The sequence below is a fragment of the Micromys minutus genome (genome assembly GCF_963924665.1).
Source record: "Micromys minutus genome assembly, chromosome: 20".
NCBI classification, from domain to species: domain Eukaryota; kingdom Metazoa; phylum Chordata; class Mammalia; order Rodentia; family Muridae; genus Micromys; species Micromys minutus.
The window spans coordinates 14,881,779-14,901,478 of record NC_137955.1 but is presented as its reverse complement, the minus strand read 5'-3'; the positions used below and the strand labels follow the sequence as shown (position 1 = coordinate 14,901,478).

Genomic DNA, 19,700 nt, shown 5'->3' with positions numbered 1-19,700 from the left:
AATTTGCCCAGGATCATCTGGTAAATACAAAGGAGTTATCCAAATCCCAGGAAACCTGGAAGTTGGCCAGGTCTGTTTGAAATAGTGACTTTCTCCAGAGCTTTCTCAAAAAACCCACACAGATTTCTCCCACTGCACACACTGTTTTGAAAGCTTCTTCCTGTGTATATCCAGCCATATGTAACAATGCATGTCTTTTACATTCTTTAAGGTTGCAACCATTCAGAGAGGCGCCATGCCTAGAACACTTCCCCGGGGCTACTAGTGACACTTCCAGCTATGAACAGAGTCAAACACCTGCCTCCATGATCAAAGCACTTTGTATTGAGGTAGTGTGTGTAAAGTTCTCTTTTTAGCTTTTTTAAATGTTTCTCCTGGCATCAGCCTTCTGAATATAGCCAGTCTATGCACACCCCTTTTGGAGTAAACATTACCGGTTGTCTGAGGACTGTCTCTCTTTAGAGTAAGTGGAGAGCCCTCAGGGGCTTCCATGAGGCAAGAGATCTGCTTTTAGTTCACTACTGTGCTTTCAAACTCCTCTAAAGTTCATGGTACAGCCGTACAATAGTACAAGTTGATGAACACAGACCAATTGTCTATTAGAGCCCAGCCAATTCCTGTTCCATCTGTTCTCCCTGAATAAAGATTCTGCTGTGGACAGAATTCTCTGCAAGATTTCCTTTAACCAAATGTTTGCGGCCAGAAGCAACAGGAGGCACCGGGGTGATATGAGAGGTGATGGAGTCCCTGAAAAAGGCTCTGAGGTTTTGAGCTCCTTGAGAAGAGCTAGGCCTTGGGTAATTAGCAGTAGGGTGCCTGGAAAGCCAGGGCAAGTCCCAAAGGACTTTGTTGTTACAAGGGTCTCACAGTTTTCTGAGCTGTCTGTGAATTCAGGCTTGGGGTGTAGCTGCTCATTTGGGCTGCAGCCTACAGACTATGGGGTGGAACAAAGAAAGACTTGTGTTTCTGAGGCAGTGCAGAAATGAGCATAGGAGAGCCACTGAGTGTTGGTGTCAAACACCTGCAGACTGGTTGGCCTGGTTTCTCAACAGCAACAGGTAGACAACAGAAGCTTGTCTATGGATAATAATAGCTACAATTTATTCAGCTCCTCCCACACGTTAGACAGCATGTTGTGTGTTCTATATTCACAGCTTTAGAAAGCCTTGAGATTGGTGAAGATACTATTTTTCAAAATAAAAAAGCAAGACATTACAGGAAAAATTCATTTGTTAATATATTTAATATTAATATTGTGGTTAATATTAATATTTTGATGTGTGTGTGTCTGTGTGTGTGTACATTTGTGTGTCTCTGTATCTGCTTGTGGAGACCACAGTGGATGTGAAATGTCTTTCCTCAATTGATTGCCACCTTTATTTTTGAAAGGCAGGGTCTCTCACTGAACTTGAAGTTCATTGGTTCAGCTTTTTAAAAAATGTGAGTTCTGATGAATCCAAACTCAGATCTTCTTGCTTGTACTGCAGACACTTTGCCAACTGAGCCATTTCCCCAGCCCCAGAGGACTTTTAGTAATTAATTAGTTCTCTATGAGGTTTCTGGTAAGTGGTTAAAAAACAAACGAACAAACAAACAAACAAACAAAAAACCCACTTGACTTTCGTGCACATACTTAATTTACTATGACATACACATCTCTAAAACTCAACCTAATAACAATAACAACAAATCTTGGAATTGACAATGCAGTGCACTTCATTGGGTTTATGAGAGAAACCACTTCTTATGGTTTATTGGAGTTAGTATTCTAAATGTTACCACTAGGGACCAAAAAGCCTGTGTATAAAATAATTATAAGAAAAGAATAAAAGCAAAAGAAATAGCAGAGCTGAAGCTCCACCAACCCGACAGCTGGTCTCTTACAGCCTTACATGGGGGAGGGACTCTAGCTTCTTGAAGGATCTTAGGCATTCAGTGTTGATAGAGAGACCATTTGCTTTGATGTGACAAATGTGATCCAGGCTCTGAACACACAGTCACACATACTCAGAGCATTTCCATCTGTACACAGTTTCACCAGATAGTTTACTATAATGGGAAATCCGGTGACTGACATCCTAGTTTTCAAGATTTGCTTCTTCATTGTATAGACATAATTTTCTGATAAAGTCCAAATGTATTTGGAAAACTTGTCAAGATACTACCTCAAAGAACATGTTGGCAAAATCCATGTCGTCACCAAGACAAATTTACAACTCAGTTTTCACTCCAAGGTGTATCTGTCGCTGTGATTTACTTCATTAAGGGGAACAAAGGCTCGTTAAGATTAGTTCAGCCTGTTTTGAAGCCCACAGGCCTTCTAAAGAAGGACCAAGGGAAATTAAGTAGAACATTTATAGAGAGTAGGGATCATTACTACCCCATCACAATGTTATGATTGTATCTAACAGGGTTAATAATAGATTCTTCATTTCCTATAAAACCAAATCTCTGTTAAAACTTGTCATCGCTCCAAATGTCCCTTAAACCTGCATTTGTCTTTCAAACTGAGACCCAAATAAGGGCTGAACACACATTTTGTTTTTACAACTTCTGCATCTTTTTATTCTGTACCCACTCCATTTCCAATGACAATTATTTATTCTTTCTGTTGCAGAGGATTTTACACTGGCAGTTTGGCTTCTTGCTTCTTAAGTAGCTTTTTAAGAGGTCCTCCATTCTCAACACTTCCTATAAACTGGTTGTGAGAGCTCAAAGCTTGTCACAGTTGATCAGTTTTATTGGTGAGAATGATTTATAACTGGAACTTTACCTTCCCTGTGGCACCATATCATACAGTGCCAAGGCCTATCAATTTTAGTGGTGTTAAGATTGATGAACGTATTAGGAGGTAGCTTCATATAACAGTAGTAGATGTTGTAATGATTTGTCAACAATTTCCTGTGTGCTAGGTCTGTTTTATTGAGATGAGCTGCTCATCTATGTGCTAGAGTCTGAAGGGCTCTGGTTTTGTCAGAGCAGCCAAAGACTTGCCTTCCCTGCAGGGGAGGGGGAGTTGAATCTAGGTGAGATACTAGGTCTCTTCCGTGGCCACTATTGCTCTGGAGTATGGGGACTAGGAGCCAAGGTCGGAGTAGAAAGTGACTGTAGTAGGCAGCTTCCGGCAGAAAAAGCTTTGGGAGAAAAACTTCTGTTCCTCAAAGTTTTACAGTTCTATGTGATAGATGCTCTCAAATGGTCTTTGACGAAACATCTCTTGTGCTTTATTCCTTGTGGACAGGGTCTTATATACATTTTGGGGTGGGTTGGGGTCTAAAAGCAGATGCTTTTATTGGCTTGATCTGAGATGTTAGGGGTGCCTTGTCTGCACATGGAGGGACTGTGGACATTGCCCCTGTGTGTGTCGTGGTCACATGTTCTAGGACAGGGACCTGGTCAAGAGTAGATGAAACATCTACCATCCTCAGGTATGAGGGTACTGGGGTTCCTGAATCCACCTGACCTTACCAAGTTTTCATTGCCCCATAGTGAGCTGATAGTGACTTTTCTAAGTTTGTTATTCTACATGTGTTGGGTGGAAATTTTCGAGGCCGTCCAGATTTTGAGTGAGTTGAAACAGATTCTTCTGAGAAGTTAATGTTTCTCTCCTTTTATCTATTTTAGTAGTAAAATAAAATGTGGTATAGTGGGGGGGTATGAATTATTCTGAGTACAGCACTGATTTCTTTTTATATGGATTTTTACACAGTCTTCCACTGTGTCAATTGGAGCCTTCTCAATTTAGGACCTATGTGCTTTTAAATGAACTCTTTAGATTGTGACTATTTTTGTTTTTGTTTCTTTTCCTTTGTTTTCAGGAACAAAAACTTCCAGCTACTTTGTCAAAATCCTGTTCTAGAAGACAGACAGCCAACTTTGCACAAAGGAGCATCTCTTAGAGGAGAAGAACATGGAGAGATCCTAATTTGATCCTAAAGAGGTTATTTTTCTAAGACACCATGACCAAGGCAACTTGTAGTAGAAAGAGTTAATTTGGGATTTACTGTTTTAGAGTGTTGGTTAGAGTCAGTGATCATCATAGTTTGGTACATGGCAGTGGCCAGGCATGGTACCATCTGAGGGAATGGCACAGACATTGAAACCTCAATGTCCAACTGCTCCAATATGTCCACACCTCCCAATCCTTCCCAAACAGTTCCACCAACTGGGGCCCAATTATTAAAGTATATGAGCCTATGAGGGCTAATCTTATTTAAGCCATCGTAGTGAGTTTCACTCTTGTTTGATGGTAAAATATTTATATAGAAAATTTAAAGCTTAGTTTTATACACTTTATTTTCCCTTTGTGGAAATATATTCTTTTTGTGTTTTCTTGAGGATACAACTGTAGAGTCTAAGACAGCAGTGAGTGAACTGGTCTCAAGCACTGGAAATTGCCCTTGATGTTTGAGAATACCAGACCATGAAGCCTTGAACTCGGAAGTAATGCTTCAAATGTGCATTGAATATTACCAATCAATTTAAAAGTAAATGTTTAATCTTTTTTTTAAATTGAGACTTTTAATATATTTTCCATTTTGTAGGTATCTAGTTTAATGGCTATTAACTATTTTTGCTTCTTCCTTGGTTTGGAAATCTGTTCATTTTATTTGTAGCATTCATTTGCAATTCTTCAAATTAGCATCTGAAAAGAAATCCAACTTTATTAGTAACCAAATGATATGTAAATTAAAACAAGAGGTTTTTTTTTTCTTATTGTAAGTTATACAAAGACTTTTAAAAATCATATTATACTTCAGGGAGGTTTGAATGGCGGTTTCACTGTTTAGGACTGCCCTGCTATCTGGTTGTCCAGCTCGCTATTTCTGTTGGATGTCTTCTGTCTCTTCCCTGCTTCATCATCAAGCCCCTCTCCCCCAGCCCTCCCTTCTGTCTGCCTCCCTTCGGACTGAGCTGATGTGAAACTGCACTAAGAATTTAAACCTCCACCATCTTTTTTCCTTGTAGAGAGCCAGGCAGTACATATTTAGCCTACGTTACCTAAGCATCAAAACAAGCTATTACAAAAACACAGAAGCATTTAAAATGTAGGCATAGAAAATGTTACAATCTGAGGCTAGAGAGCTGGCTCAGCAGTTCTGAGAGCTTATTACTTTTGCAGGGAGCGGGGAACCCCCAGCAGCCACCCCAGAGAGTTCACAATCACCTGGAACACTATCTCCAGGGGATATAACACCTCTGCTCTCCAACAGCATTCACACATATGTGTACACATATGCACACACAAGTAATTAAAAGTAAAAAAAAAAATAAATGTGTAAACTCTTCAGCATATGGAATTGTTGTTACCTGGCTGGTCCATGGGCCACAGTTTGCTATTCTGTGGCTCAGATCTCGCCACAGTGAAGAGCTCATTCCACGGGGCTCACAGACGTTCTCAGTGTGGTTGATGCTCTGGGTTCCATTCTCAGTACAAGAAAAGGAAGATCTGGCTGTCCAGCCATAGTGTTACGTAGACCCAAAGTCCTCAGCTTCTCCTACGTTCTCTCACCTCTACTAGCTCTCCTTCCAGCTTAGGTTGTGTGAGAAAAGCCTCATCTCCTGCTGACTGCCATCAAGGGAATGGGGACCCGAGTCCTTGAGTTATGAAGAGCTCAGTTATGCCATTGTTTTGAACGAGTTAGGACGTGAATTTTCACCTCGAGCCTTCAAACAAGATGCTAGATGACACTTGGTATGGGCTTTGTGAGCTCATGGGCAGAGAGTGACTGACCTCCAGTTTCTGAACTACAAAATTCTGAGATAATGGACTGGTGATGTATTAAGTCACTAAGTCTGTAATGATTTGCTGTGACTCAATAGAAAATCAACACACGGCGAATTGTAGCTTGCAGGGGACAAGTCCTGCAAAACATGGAGGAGCAGACACAGAAGCACAAGGGATGCTCTGAGAGCAGAGGTCCAATAACCAGACAGACCATAGTGTAATTGTTTATACATCCTATAGCCTAGAGGTACTGGGCATCTATGAATTCCTGTATACATTCTCAATGGCCATAAATGTTTCATCACCTGGAGAGGGAGGTTTTATTTGTGATGATGAAGGGATGTTAGGAATTTCAGGTAATTATTGTTAATCCTGTTGGAGAATGACTTAGTTAATTGCTGAGTGGCTATACTGTCTGCCTATTCCCCCCCCCACCCAAGATGGGTTCTCTCTGTCTGGTGAAGTTGTTTGCAATTGAGGAATAGCTACTAAAGGGTAATTGTAGAGAAGAGTTGGGCCATCCAGAGGTTTGACAACCTGACTAGCAAGTCACATTCTCCACAGGACACTTGGCAGTTGGCTGTAGCTACCTACATATGATGGTACATGTCACCCAAGGCATTCACAAGGGCGCTTAAGGATAACAAATGACTAGCCCCAAATGATTGCATATAAAAACCCAAACAGAAGTCTAACCACTTAGCTTTTAGAAATCCATTATTTCTTCCAGACAGAAGCACTTAGGGGATCAGAATGGCTTATTTCAGTGTACACACTGAGAAAGCACAGGACAGGGGAGCTTAGTGCCCAGAATCTCATGATCAAAGATTTGTGAAACTAACAGCTACCACACAAAGAAGATGAAGCCCTTAGAATGCATTTTTGAGTACTCCTATGAGATCACAATCTAATTGTGGTGTAATTGCCGGCTGCTGATAATGGTTTGTCTTCCTACAGTTTATGCTATCCGGGGTCTGTTTCTATTAGTGCTAAAACTGTGTGGATGATTGGGGTTGTCCAGGACACCACAGGAGCAATAATCAGAGGTAGGAAAGGCAGCTCTGCGGAATCCATTTCATATCAGAAGGTGTGCAGCACCCAATTTCCTTGGTAACCAATTAAGCTTAATTGTATTGAATTGTCAGACCTCATTAATGAAAATCTGTATGGTTTCTATCATTGCAATCATTACCTGATTTCAGAGTGAGAAACTGAATATAGGGGGAGAGATGGAGTTTTAGCCTTCTTTTACTGTAACAGCTCTAATCAGGAAAAATAAATAAAACAATACAAAGGGATGCTGCCTAATATGAGCAGAAGTAATGAGAGAAACAGCAAACAATACGTAGCCAAACGGTCTTAGGCTAGGATAAACAAAGGATCTTAAAAAGGTCAAGCAGAACACAGATTTGCATCACACCGATGTGTTAAACTTGAGCCCCTGCTCATCTCCTGCACAAGCTGGGAAACCCTGTCTGCCCTGTTGGAGTAAACCTCTGGCTTACACATCATCACTCCTTGTCTCTGTGTTTCTGGCAACCCACCCAAGAGTGTCTGCCCAGGGGCTCGTTTTTTTTTTTTTTTTGTCACAGTCCCAGCTCCTAGCTTACACATCATCACCCTGTGCCCCAAGATCCATAAAATCCCCTTGCTTTAGCCTGGAGTGTGACTCTACTTCCCATCACCTTTGAGATTGGGGCACTCACCAAGGAGCTGCTTTCCAGTGAACCTACTTTATCTACTTCTGATCTGGTCTAATCTGGCCTATATCTGTGTCAACGAGGAAGGGAAAAAAACTGTCACAATGTATCACCTCAACAGATAGCTTGTAAATGGCCCAATGGGGCTCCTTTTACAACAACAGTGGAAAAATACGGCCCTTCTCTTCTGGTAACTGAAATTACTGTCTAAAGATCCCACTATTACTAACTAACTAAGAGTCATGTGGCTCTTCTGTGACTATAAATTCTATGACATGGCCTGTCTTCTGGTTAGCAGGGTTAAAATGGAAGTTGGATCTAAGGATTCCACTAGATTCCAGTTAAAGCTGACAGAAAAAGATCTAAGTGACATTAGAAAAGCAACTGGACACATGACACATGCATGCGCATGCGTGTCTTCTTTACCAGGATTGGTCTGGGCTTCAGAATAGAAAGGAGGAGTCTTGATTAAGACATTAAAGGGGCAAAAACAAATCCAACACAAGGTCTTTGATTGGCTTTTGTTTAAAAGGAAAGTTAAACACACATGCACACACACACACACACACACACACACACACACACGCACACACGTGCGCGCGCGCGTACATTAAGTAAATGCAACCGTTTATGAATTGTTCAAATACGAGGCGGGGTCTTCACAGGAAAGAGATGGCAGTGTCAAAAGAACTCACTCATAAAGCACCTAATGAAGAGACTGCGGAGATGTGTGGGCAGCGTGAGAGAAGCGGTAAGTTGCTGACACACCCGTGACTTGGCAGAGAAACCACTGCCAGCCCTTCTGAGAGCGGAAGGAGCAACCCTAGGGAGAGGGGTGAACTCAGAGAAGCTGTTGAAAAGCTGCTGTCTAACAAGTGGCAGATGCAGCCAACGCTGTGCACTAACTTGGTGGGGAGAGAAAAAGCACCCCGGCTCCTCCCAGACTCCCTGGTTCTTGCTAGTGTACCTCATTGCGTCCATGGGCACCTTCCCCTGGTTAACACTGGTTGGCTGTGGAAGCCAGGCTCCCCAGGATCAGAGCTGGACACAGATGAGTGGGTGAGACATCTGAGGATCAAAAAGCAAGGGGAGTCTAAAGCACAGCTGGGTGTTTGGAGGGGATTAGAGAATTACCGCTAATTGTTAGGTGTGAAGGCGTGGTAATTATCAGAGAATGGATGGCTTTAGGTGTTTTTAAAATGCGTGCTAGAGTATTAAAGGATAAAATGCTGCGATGTCTCACATTTGTTTTGAAATGGTGCAGCATGATATGTCAGTTAAATGAAATAATGTATACAAAACAGGTACAGAAACAGAAATTGGGGGCCTGTTTTTTTTTTTTTTTTTTTTTCTTTACTACTTCCAGATTTACACATTCAGGCTCCGAGAATGAATGAAGTAGTTCTTGTGCCTTTTTCCTAAGCCAGCGCCTGGCATGCAGCAGATGCCGAAACGTGGCATTTGTGTTTGTCTTGTTCACACACCCCTCTCCTGGATGTTCCCATTTCCTGGGTGTTTGAGATAACCTTCAATCATAAAGAAATCTATTACAATATGTACTTCTTTTAAGGACAAGAATAGCTGTAAGGGTAAGAATGTTATCAACCAATAACACAGGAGTCGATCCCAGAAAACTAGAAGAGCTTTTAATTTAATTTTGATTTAAAGTAGCACATGTTGTATTCCATAAACGGAAGCTTTAAAAGTCAACTCAACATAGAGCAGCTCTGGCTGGAGACTGGGAAGGGCATGTGTAACGAGATGAAACGTGAGGTTATTATTACCGACCATACAAATGTGTAGAAACATCAGTCTGAACCTTCGTGATATGAATAATTCACATCTGTTTGTAAAAATGAACAAATCAAGTCCCAAGCGAGTAACAAAAAAGAAGTGATTTTTCAAAGGAGAACTGTAATAACAACACTGGAAACTGGGAAACCAGTAGAGGAGGCTCTGGCTTGAGGACCCCTGCTCATCCTTCCTCTTGTTAACCGGCCACACCCCATTTTATCATCTCCTTTCCCTTCTCACACAAAAGAGTGGGGTGGGGAGGAGGGTTGTGAATTATCAGGTTGCCATCCTTATTTTAAAAAATTATCTGTTGCCAACGCCATTCATCCATATTTTGGTCTCTTATTGATGAGTCTTTTATGAAGTATTGTATTCCAAGTCTTTAACCCTTAGGTTACCAAGCTAAAGGTACACCTGTATAATCTTTATTGCTTCCGATGTCTCTAGATGATACATTCAGGTGGTGCAGGGTGATATCTGAACCTAGACCTCTCCTTTGGTCTTCTACAGTCCTGTTGAGAAGTGGGTGGCTTGGTGTGGTAAAAAGCCTGGCTAGCTCAATCAGTAGAGCATGGGACTCTTATTAATAAAAAAAAAAAAATGTATTTACTTAGAAGCATTCAGAATGTCAACAAAACAGCCGCATTTTTTTTTTTTTTTTTTTTTTTTTTTTTGCAATTACAGAGTGGTATTCAGTTAACAGAACAATTATCTTCTTATAAGCTGCATCAGAGACAACTGAAGATGAAAAAAACAAAAACAACAACAACAAAAAAAAAAAAAACCCAAAAGAAAACCAAAAGAAAAAAAACGGAAAAAAAAAAAACCAAACTACTGTCCCCATATATAACTAATTTGTGCTGTGCACCAACAAGAACCTGCTTTAAATTTCCATGCCAATTTACAACCCCCTACTGTACCAGGCAAGGTTAGTGGCTATTGAAAATACCACCAGGACAGGGCTATCTAAAGACACATTCGGTAGTGTGTTAACTATACAAAAAAAGACACTGTACAGTTTAAAAACAAATTTTACACAGCCTTACATTTCAATTTTTTTATTTAAAAGGAGTGAGTTGTGTACAGGGGGGTTAAATACTTTATAGAAAAGAAAAAAACTGCGCTAGAACCAATTTATTCATCATCATCTTCTTCATCTTCCTCTTCTTCCTCCTCTTCCTCATCCTCTTCATCCTCCTCCTCATCTTCTTCTTCCTTCTTTTTCTGAGCATGGGACTCTTAACCTCAAAGTCATGGGTTCGTGCCAAAATATAACACAACCAATTTAAGCTTATCCATGACTCGCTTACAAATAAATGAGACTCAGGCTGTGGTTATTTTATTTAGCGTTGACAATTGTGGGGGTGTAACTCCTTATGTACTCTTCTGACTCCTGGCCTGGCTACCTCCCCAGGTGTACCCCAAATACTTGCTGCTTCTCCTGGCCATGTGCTCATAGTCCATCTCCCCTCGTGGCAGCCTCTTCTCTCTTCCCGTTCTTCCTCCTTCCCTCTTGGCCTTTCCTCCAAATAAATCACTACAAACCCACCAACCTCTAATGCCTCCAGTAATCGGCTATAGCCAATTTAGTCAACAGTTTTAAATTAAAAAAACAAGGCTTACACAACCAAAGCTTATAAGCTTGAGAAGTCACTCCTAGGCCTAGACCTTCTGGTATAGAATTGAGCATTGTAATGCATAGCAACAGACCAAGCATCAATACCTATACACTATACATCCCTTGAGGGTGAAGCTTTTTGTCTTATTCTGCGTCTCTTACTGCAGCTCATAAGGTAAGCTGTGATTTGGTTTTGGTCTAGTCGCCAGACCTAAATCTAACTACTCATTACCCAAGAGTCAATACTTGGGAAATGAATACACGAGAAATGGGAGTTAATGGAAAAGATCTCAGATTCAGCCAAACACTGGCACTCTGGAAAGATGGCGTTGTCTTCAACTACTTCCCCCGGAAAAAGACCACCTTTGGAAACTCAAGTATGCAAATGGTTCTTATAGGAGAGGAGATGTGTGAGGCAATGGCAGGAAAGTTACACTGGTCAGCTTTAACTGCTAAGTCGACAGAGCCTAAAATCACCTGGGAAGATGGTCTTCGTGAACAGTTTTCTAGATCAAGTTGGATGGTGGGTAGATCTGTGGGGAATTGTCTTGGTTGTTAGTGTAGGGAGAACCATCCAACCCTGGAAGACACCATTCCGTAGGTTCAGTCTTGAGCTGTATAATAATAAAGAAAGCAGGCAAGCCAGGAAGCAAGAAGGCCGCATGGGCCTTGTTCTGGCCTTCCTGTCATGCATACTCTATACAATTAAAACACTCGCCACTCAAGCTGATATCATCCCCATGTCACAGATGAAGAAAGTTAAGAGAGCGTTAATTGGTCTAAAAATGATTGCTGACCTCCCAGAAAAGAAGAGCTGGCTGACTGCCACGTTTCATGAGGGGGAAAAAAAAAAACATGAAACAGAAAACAAAACCAAAGCCAGGCTTGCCTTGCTGCCTCGCTCGAAGATGGCTGAACTGTGATTCAGACTCAGTCTGTGTCCCTTCGTAGGAGCTGGGCTTTCCCAGGAATAAAAGCTGAACCGAGCTCTGCCACAGCTTTCATTTCAGCTTTCTGGCCTTGCAAACAGATCAGCAGGCACTGTCCTCAGCCACCAGTGTTCAGCTGAATAGAGTTGTAGGCGAAATGCCATCCCATCTTACAGCTATTGAATTCCAGGTGCTGATCGTGCCAACACAGAGCCAGGGCTTTTCCAACCTTGAAATGTAGAAGCCTTATAACCAATTGTGTGACGAGTATGGGTCTCCCTTCTGAAGTATGATATCCAGGTCAACAGACTGCCGTATGCTGTCTCAAATGGGGTAACTGGAGAGCCACATGGCTCCTGTGCCGTTCCTCTCTGTTGTGGATGTTGTTTGTAGTTTGATGCTAATTCTGCTTCTTCATGATGATAAGAAGACATAAAGAGAGAGACCTCAAAGCTGTTCATAAACCCAGCCCAGCAAATTTTCTACAAACATCACAGGTGCTTTGTAAGTAACTGCTGAAGTGTTTTGAGTATGAATTAAAATTCAAAACTTATGTCTGTCAGTTAAATGAAAGAGCCAATAAGTGACACACCCTGTTTTCCGATATAAGAAAAGTGATCCTTTGAGGCAAGTCCTAACAGAGTACAGGATCAATGTTAAATTGTGTGACAGACTTCAAGAGCCTCAGGAGATCACGACTGATACGGGGTAGCTCTCACGATGCTCTTAGAGATAAAGAGGATTTGACCACAGACGTAACAAAAATCAAAACAAAGAAATAAACACAGAGGAATTGATGAGCAGGTGGGAGAGAAGTTTGTTCTGTATTAGAAAATGCAAGGTTGGAAAGAGTGAGAAAAGAAACATGATTGGAGCATTGTCTTGATTACACTTCTTTGCTGTGATAAGACACTGTGACCAAGGCAACCTTTAAAGGACAGTATTAATTGAATGAGTCCATGACCAGCATGGTAGCAACATGGCAGCAGGCAGTCAGGCATGGCACTGGAGCAGTAGTTGAGAGCATTCATCTTATTCAAAAGATGGAGGCAAGGAGGGAGGGAGGAAGGGAGGAAGGGAGAGAGGGAGAAAGAGAGGGGGGAGGGAGGGAGGGAGGGAGGGAGGGAGGGAGAGAGAGAGAGAGAGAGAGAGAGAGAGAAAGTATTTGAATTTGAAATGGACTTTTGAAACTTCAAAGCTCACCCCTAGTGACACACCTCCTCCAAAAAAGCCACACCTCCTAATCCTTCCCCAAACATTTCCACCACATAAGGACCAAGCACTGAAATAAACAAGTCTACATGGGCCATTCTTTTTCAGGCCACCACAGGTGTATAATTTGTTTCCGATGCAGTGCAGGTAGAATGTACACAGTAGAAAGACACAATGAAAATACATAACACTAAACATGTTTTGCAAAAATGAAAGGGATGATGATATTCCAACAGATGAGAAGAAAGACCATTAGATTATTTATGAATTTTCAGCAACTTAGTGGAGGGAACTGTACAGAGAAATGCTCGTCTCAATACCAACATTCAGAACTCTGGAGTGAAATATTTATGAGTTTTGGGTAATAATAATGTTAATTATTTTAAAGGAATGGGGGTCGGTGCAGTAGAATCAATGCATGAAAGAAAGGAACGGGGTGGGAGGGATCATACTAAAGTACAAAGAGGAATTTAAAATATATATATGCCCGAAAATAAACTACTAAAAGAATATAAAGAAAATGTAATTTTCAATCCAGTGCCAGGACAAAAACAATTTAAGTAGAATGAGAGAAACAGTACTTTTGGGACCATACCATTAGGTACTATTTATCTCTCAGTATCCATGGGGAACTGATTCTAGGACCTCTTGCAGTTACCCCTTGTGGATGCCCAAGTCTCTTATAAGGTATACTTGTATACAGTCTACATATACAATTTGCATATAACCCACACATATCCTTCCACGTATTTTAGAACATCTCCAGGTTACTTAAAATACCTCATATAATTTAAATATTATGTAAATACTTTTATCCCATATTGTTTAGAGAATGACAAGAAAAAAGCCTATACATCTTTACTATAGCTGAATTTTTATTCTACTAATGTTTATCTATTATAACTTGAATCCATGATGCTAATCCCAAGTATAAAAGATAACTGCAGTATGAATGGAGGCCCGTTCAATGAAGGGCTGAGAAAGACATGGACCTATTCTCAGTAGTGGTCTGTTTGGAACCTGTGAAAATAGAGACCAGAAATGAGTGGACCTAGGATATAGTTTCAAAAGGCTTTAACTCTCTCCACTATGGTTCTGTCTGTCTGTCCATCCACCCACCCACCCACCCCACCTATCTGTCTGTCTGTCTGTCTAGTGTAAGCTCAGAGGCCAGAGGCCTGCCATTGTCTGTCTCCCCATCACCTGTCTTAAGGCAGGTCTCATATTGAACTTGAAGCTTGATGTTCCAAGCTTCTGGGCAGAAAGCTTCTGGGACCTGCCTTTCTGTTTCCTCCCCCCTCAATGCTGGGTTTATGTGCTTAATCGAGCCAGCTTGGTTTTTTTGATTTCATGTTGGGGATTCAAATTCAAGCCTTCATGCTTATAGAACAGAAATGCTCACCCACCGAGCCATTTTCTCAGCCTCTATCATGTGTTTCTTAAAAAATTAAAGTAAGTATATGTATCTCCTAATTAATTCTCAGGGTCAGCACATAGATGAGCGTCATTCTATAATTTGGTGATGAATCGTAAAACATTTGAAAGCTCTAAGAGTAAAGGAAACCTGAGGCGATCTGTGTGGTTCTACATTTTCAACCCTGTGACAATCCCAGATGTCATATCCGTAAAGATATTGGGAAAACTAGATATGGGGGGGAAGTCAACTAAGTCTCAAAGTTGAGTATCTTTTTACTTCTGTCATTAACTGTTTTTTTTTTTTTTTTTTTTTTTTTTTTTTTCAGATTTTATTTCCTTTATTGAGAAACTTAAATTTTGGGTACATCAATACCAATTTCTGGAATGGGAGCCGGGGGAACAGAACCCACAATAAAAAAAAAAAAGTTACCATCATCTGGGCACACAGCAGAACCCAGAGAATATATTCTTATAATTGAAATTCTAGGTGCTTCATAATTGACCTTTTGATACAAAATGACCTATTGAATTTGCAACTTGGTTCTTGATGTGGAGGTCCACAGACAAACTGGGAAGTCTTCAGACCTTGGCTGAATGCCATGAGGGATTATTTGGATTTTGACTCTTTTTTTCTTGTCTAAGAGGTCTTTAAAACTCATTAAGGCAAACGTAGACAAGACCAGTACTACAAAGTCAAGGTTGAGGGAATTTCTTCTGTAGTCTATTTATAGTGCCCTCTAGTGGTAGCTTAGCGGAGCGCTCGGGACAAAAGTTAATGTGTATTTATTTTAGAACATAAAATCAAACATGAGTTCGACTTCGTTTTCATAATTAAAGAATAATCACGGTGCTTGGTGTCTTAGTTTTATGTTCACTCATTTTCTACAAGAAAAAGGCCGTGCTCTTTCCTTTCAAATGTGTCACATTGTATAGATAAATTCTACTAAAACAGTTATTTGTTAAATCTGCTCAAATGTTATCAATAAACACTCCAGAAAAGCCATACTTCATGAGAATTCCTTGGAGAATCTTCAGTGCCCGAAAACCTCAGAGAAACACTGAAATAATATGAATTGGTTCTGATCCTATATTAATCAGGATTGTGTTACTTTTTTGAGGATGGTAGTCAACAACCCTGTACCCAGATTCTCACTCACTGCTTCTCTTATTTAAAGCTTGTTTCAATCTCCTTTGAATGCAACACCTTCTTCGCCAGTGGTTTTTAATTGGGGGTACATACTTAACCTTTTGATGTAAAGAATTATAATATTTAGCTATTTAGGACTCACCCAAGACTTGCTTCAGTTGATGTATATGTGTGTATGTATATGTGTATATATATACATATATATTTGTGTATGTGTATACATGTGTGTATGTGTGTGAGTGTGTGTGCATGTGTGCGTATATGTATATATGTGTATACATGTGTGTGTATATATATGTGTACATGTGTATGTGTGTGTATATGTGCATGTGCATGTATATGTGTGTGTGGTTGACATCAGCTGTCTTCCTCTATCACCCCCTCCCCTCTGTGTTTTTTGAGATAGAGTCTCACATGGAGTCAGCAGCTCCCTAACTGATTAGACAAGCCTGTGAATCCCAGGGCCTGTCTCCATGCTACTCCCCTCGTACTACAATTACAGACATGTCACTACACCCAACTTTTACATGGGTTTGGGAGATCTGAACTCTGGCTCTCGTGTGTGTAGCAAGCACGTTATTGACTGAGCTAACTAACTCCCTGAGCCCTCTTGTTGCTGGTCATTACATAGTATTGGTACAACCTTAAAAATGCTCAGAACATTTTTGGTGTAGCATTCACACCAGACTTTAAGATAGTGCTATGTAAAACATTATATTATTTGGTGTGTGTGTGTGTGTGTGTATGTGTATGTGTAAGATATAACATGTGCTGGCTTTTAAAACCTATCATCATTGTTTTTACAAACTTTTTGTCTCAAGCACCGAGAGGTGGTCTTATAGTCATCTTGCAGATACCAAAATTCCCTTTTGGTTGCCTATGTGCCGGCTGAGCAATCACCCACTTCAAAAGTCAGCAATGACCAATGTTCAATTGTAATCCATGGCCTTCCTTCTCACACTGTCCTTCTGGCTCTCCTCTTAGTGACAGGACAGTTTGTCCTGCAAGTAATTACTGTCTCCAAACACTGTTCAGTATAGGGACCTTAAGGACGGGAAGATGTAGCTTACTGTAGGTACAACTGATGAAATCTGGTGCCGGGAAGCACCTCTGCTGTGCCGACAGGCTAAGCCTCCGGATAGGAAATCATTCTTTCTAAAGTCTACCAGAGAGTCCTTATCAGCTTCCAGAAAAGCAAAGCTAAGACTCCCTCATTGTTCCTGTGGACATGCTATGGCTTTGCTCATGTCACCAGACACTGTCTGTTCTCATTATAAGTTAACAATCCGATTAAGATTTCAGGTTAAAATGCTATCAATATGATCTCTTGTTCTTTAGAAGTGACTTGCTGGACATTGCTTAATGTGGATGAAATGGAAAGATGCAGAGACTTTAACATTTCCCATCCTTTCAGACCTCTTCCAGGCAGGGGGAGTGGTGCAGACAGGAGGGGTTTAGAGGATTCTAAGGTGAAATGCAGGTTAGGGGATTAAGGCAGGGGAGGGAGAAGTTAGGCTGGAGGACACTTGGCAGCAAGTGTCTTTGTCCTCTTCCCTCACAACTGAAAGAAACAGATGGCTTCTAAGTTTACCCTTGCTTCTGAAAAATCAACGTTGTTGCTAGAATGTGCTTGCTCATAATAAAAGTTTGAGTTTTGTTGCACTTGATTTTATAGAAAAGTGTATTTATTCCTTACTCTTTTTAAATATCTTTTGTTGTTGTTGTTAAAGAATCAAAAAAGGGACAGGACAAAGGAGAGTTAGTTTGGCCTTTGTCCCCTGCACCTGAGAATATTCGTCCCTCCGTATCATACCATATAAACCACATAAAATAGTTTCTTCTTTCCTTGTATGGTCTCCCCCAGAGTGAAGCTCCTTACTCAGTAGTCCACACCATACACTAAACTACACAATCAATACAGTTTAAGACAAAACGCAACGAAATGACCTTAAACTGTGTCTGCATTGGGAAGGCTGTTTCTTTTCTTGGTATACGGCTGATTGACTTCCACGCCACTATGCAGTTTATGGGAGATTAAGGACTGTCCCCGGAAGCCTTGTGATAATATAGGAATCTATGTACCATGGAGATCTTCCATGGGAAGATGTTAGTTTCAGATGCATGGACAGACCCAGTCTTGTTACGGTGAAGGATGGTTTGAAACGATGAAGACTCTTCTGAGAGATTCAGCACCAGCTCTTAGCACGTACAAACTGGGTTTATTCATTCATTTTAAACATAACGTTGCCCTAATTTTATTCCCAAAAGTTTTCGTGGGGTTTCCATGTGTGGTGACGGGCCAGTTGCCTCTATTGAAAGGCTTTGGAGCTTAATCCCCTAATCTTAAAGGGAGTGTGCAGGGTGTGGGGGCAAATGGCCACCTCTGCAGTGTAGCTCTGTGCTTTGACGCTTGGACTTTAGGGTCCATGCTTCATATCCCATCTCTCAGCAGTGAAAGAACTTCTGGGGGAATCACCATCCCTAACCTCAAGCCGTACTACAGAACAATGGTGATAAAAACCGCGTGGTATTAGTACAGAGACAGGCAGGTAGATCAGTGGAATAGAACTGAAGACCCAGAGATAAACCCACAGACCATGGTCACTTGATCTTTGACAAAGAAGTAAAAACCTTGCTGTGGAAGGTAACATTTTTAACAAATGGTGCTGGTCTAACGGATGGTCTGTAAGTAGAAGAATACAAATTGATCCATTTTTATCTCCTTATACAAAGCTCAAGTCCAAGTGGATCAAGATCCTCCACGTAAAGCCAGGTGCACTCAATGTATTAGAAGAGAAAGTAGGAAAGAGCCTTGAACATGTCGGCACAGGGGAAAGTTCCTGAACAGAACACTAAAGGCTCGGGCTCTAAGATCAACAACTGACAATGGGACCTCGTGAACTGAAAAGCTTCTGTAGAGCAGAGGACACTGTCAAAGGTACAAAGTGGCAACCTACAGATTAGAAAGCAATCTTTTCCAATCCTACATCTGATAGAGGGTTAATATTTAAAATATACAAAGAATTCAAGAAGATAGACTTCAGAAAACAAAATGACCCAATTAAAAAATGGGGTACAGAACTAAACAAGGAATTCTAAACTGGGGAGTCTTGAATGTCTAAGAAACACGTTAAGAAATATTCAACATCCTTAGTCATCAGGGAAATGCAAATCAAAATGACCCTGAGATTCCACCTCACACCACTCAGAATGGATAAGATAAAAAACTCAGGTGACAGAAGATGCTGGTGAGGATGTGGAGAAAGAGAAACACTTCTCCATTGCTGGTGAAATTGCAATCTGGTACAACCACTTTGAAAAACAATCTGGTGGTTCCTCGGAAAATTGGAAATGGCTCTATCTGGAGACCCAGCTATACCACTCCTGGGCATAGACCCAAAAGATGTTCCAACACATAACAAGGACACATGGTCTAGTATGTTTATAGCAGCCTTATTTATAATAGCTGTAGCTGGAAAGAAAAACCCAGATGTCTCTCAGTGGAAGGATGGATACAGAAAATGTGGCATATTTACACAATACTAACTACTCAGCTATTAAAAATGATGACTTCAGTGCTGTTATGGCTTCCAGTGGGGTGACGGAGAGAGCCACCCACTCAGACAGTGAGGCCTCCAAGGTTCCAGACAACGTGGGAGACTGGTTCCTCAGCATCTACCTCTTCGCCACCAATCGGATCGACTTCTGGAGAAGCTTGATCCTCAATTTGGGACTCTTTGCTTCTGGAGTTTGGCTGGCCAGGAACTTGAGTGACATTGATTTGATGACACCTCAGCCAGGGTTGTAGCCAGAGAATGGAACTCCTATGTATTCAAACTTTCCAAAGATAGCCTACTGTCTGTGACCACCACAAGATACTACCCGAGCGGCAGCTAAAGTTGACAACCTCTCCTTGTCTGATCCTTAGCTGAAATGTCGCCTCTGCATAGTTCATGTGCAGTTCCCAACTTTCTGCAGAGGGTGATCTTTGTCCTTGTCCTGAAGAGTAGCAGTGGTTCTTGAAAAGATTTCAAATAAAGCCTGCATACACACACACACACACACACACACACACACACACACACACACACACACACACACACAAAAGATGACTTCACAAACTTTGTAGACAAATGGATGGAACTAAAAGATATCA

At 41.1% G+C, this 19,700-nt stretch overlaps 1 protein-coding gene across 1 annotated transcript; it reads left to right on the top strand.

Annotated features, from left to right (window-relative positions):
- Positions 1 to 19,127: 19,127 nt before the first annotated feature.
- Positions 19,128 to 19,352, top strand: LOC308433653 (mitochondrial import receptor subunit TOM6 homolog; the record flags this gene model as incomplete). Its single annotated transcript, XM_080933737.1, has 1 exon — positions 19,128 to 19,352. One exon carries the CDS (start codon positions 19,128 to 19,130, stop codon positions 19,350 to 19,352), a length of 225 nt encoding a protein of 74 aa, XP_080789863.1.
- Positions 19,353 to 19,700: the final 348 nt, after the last annotated feature.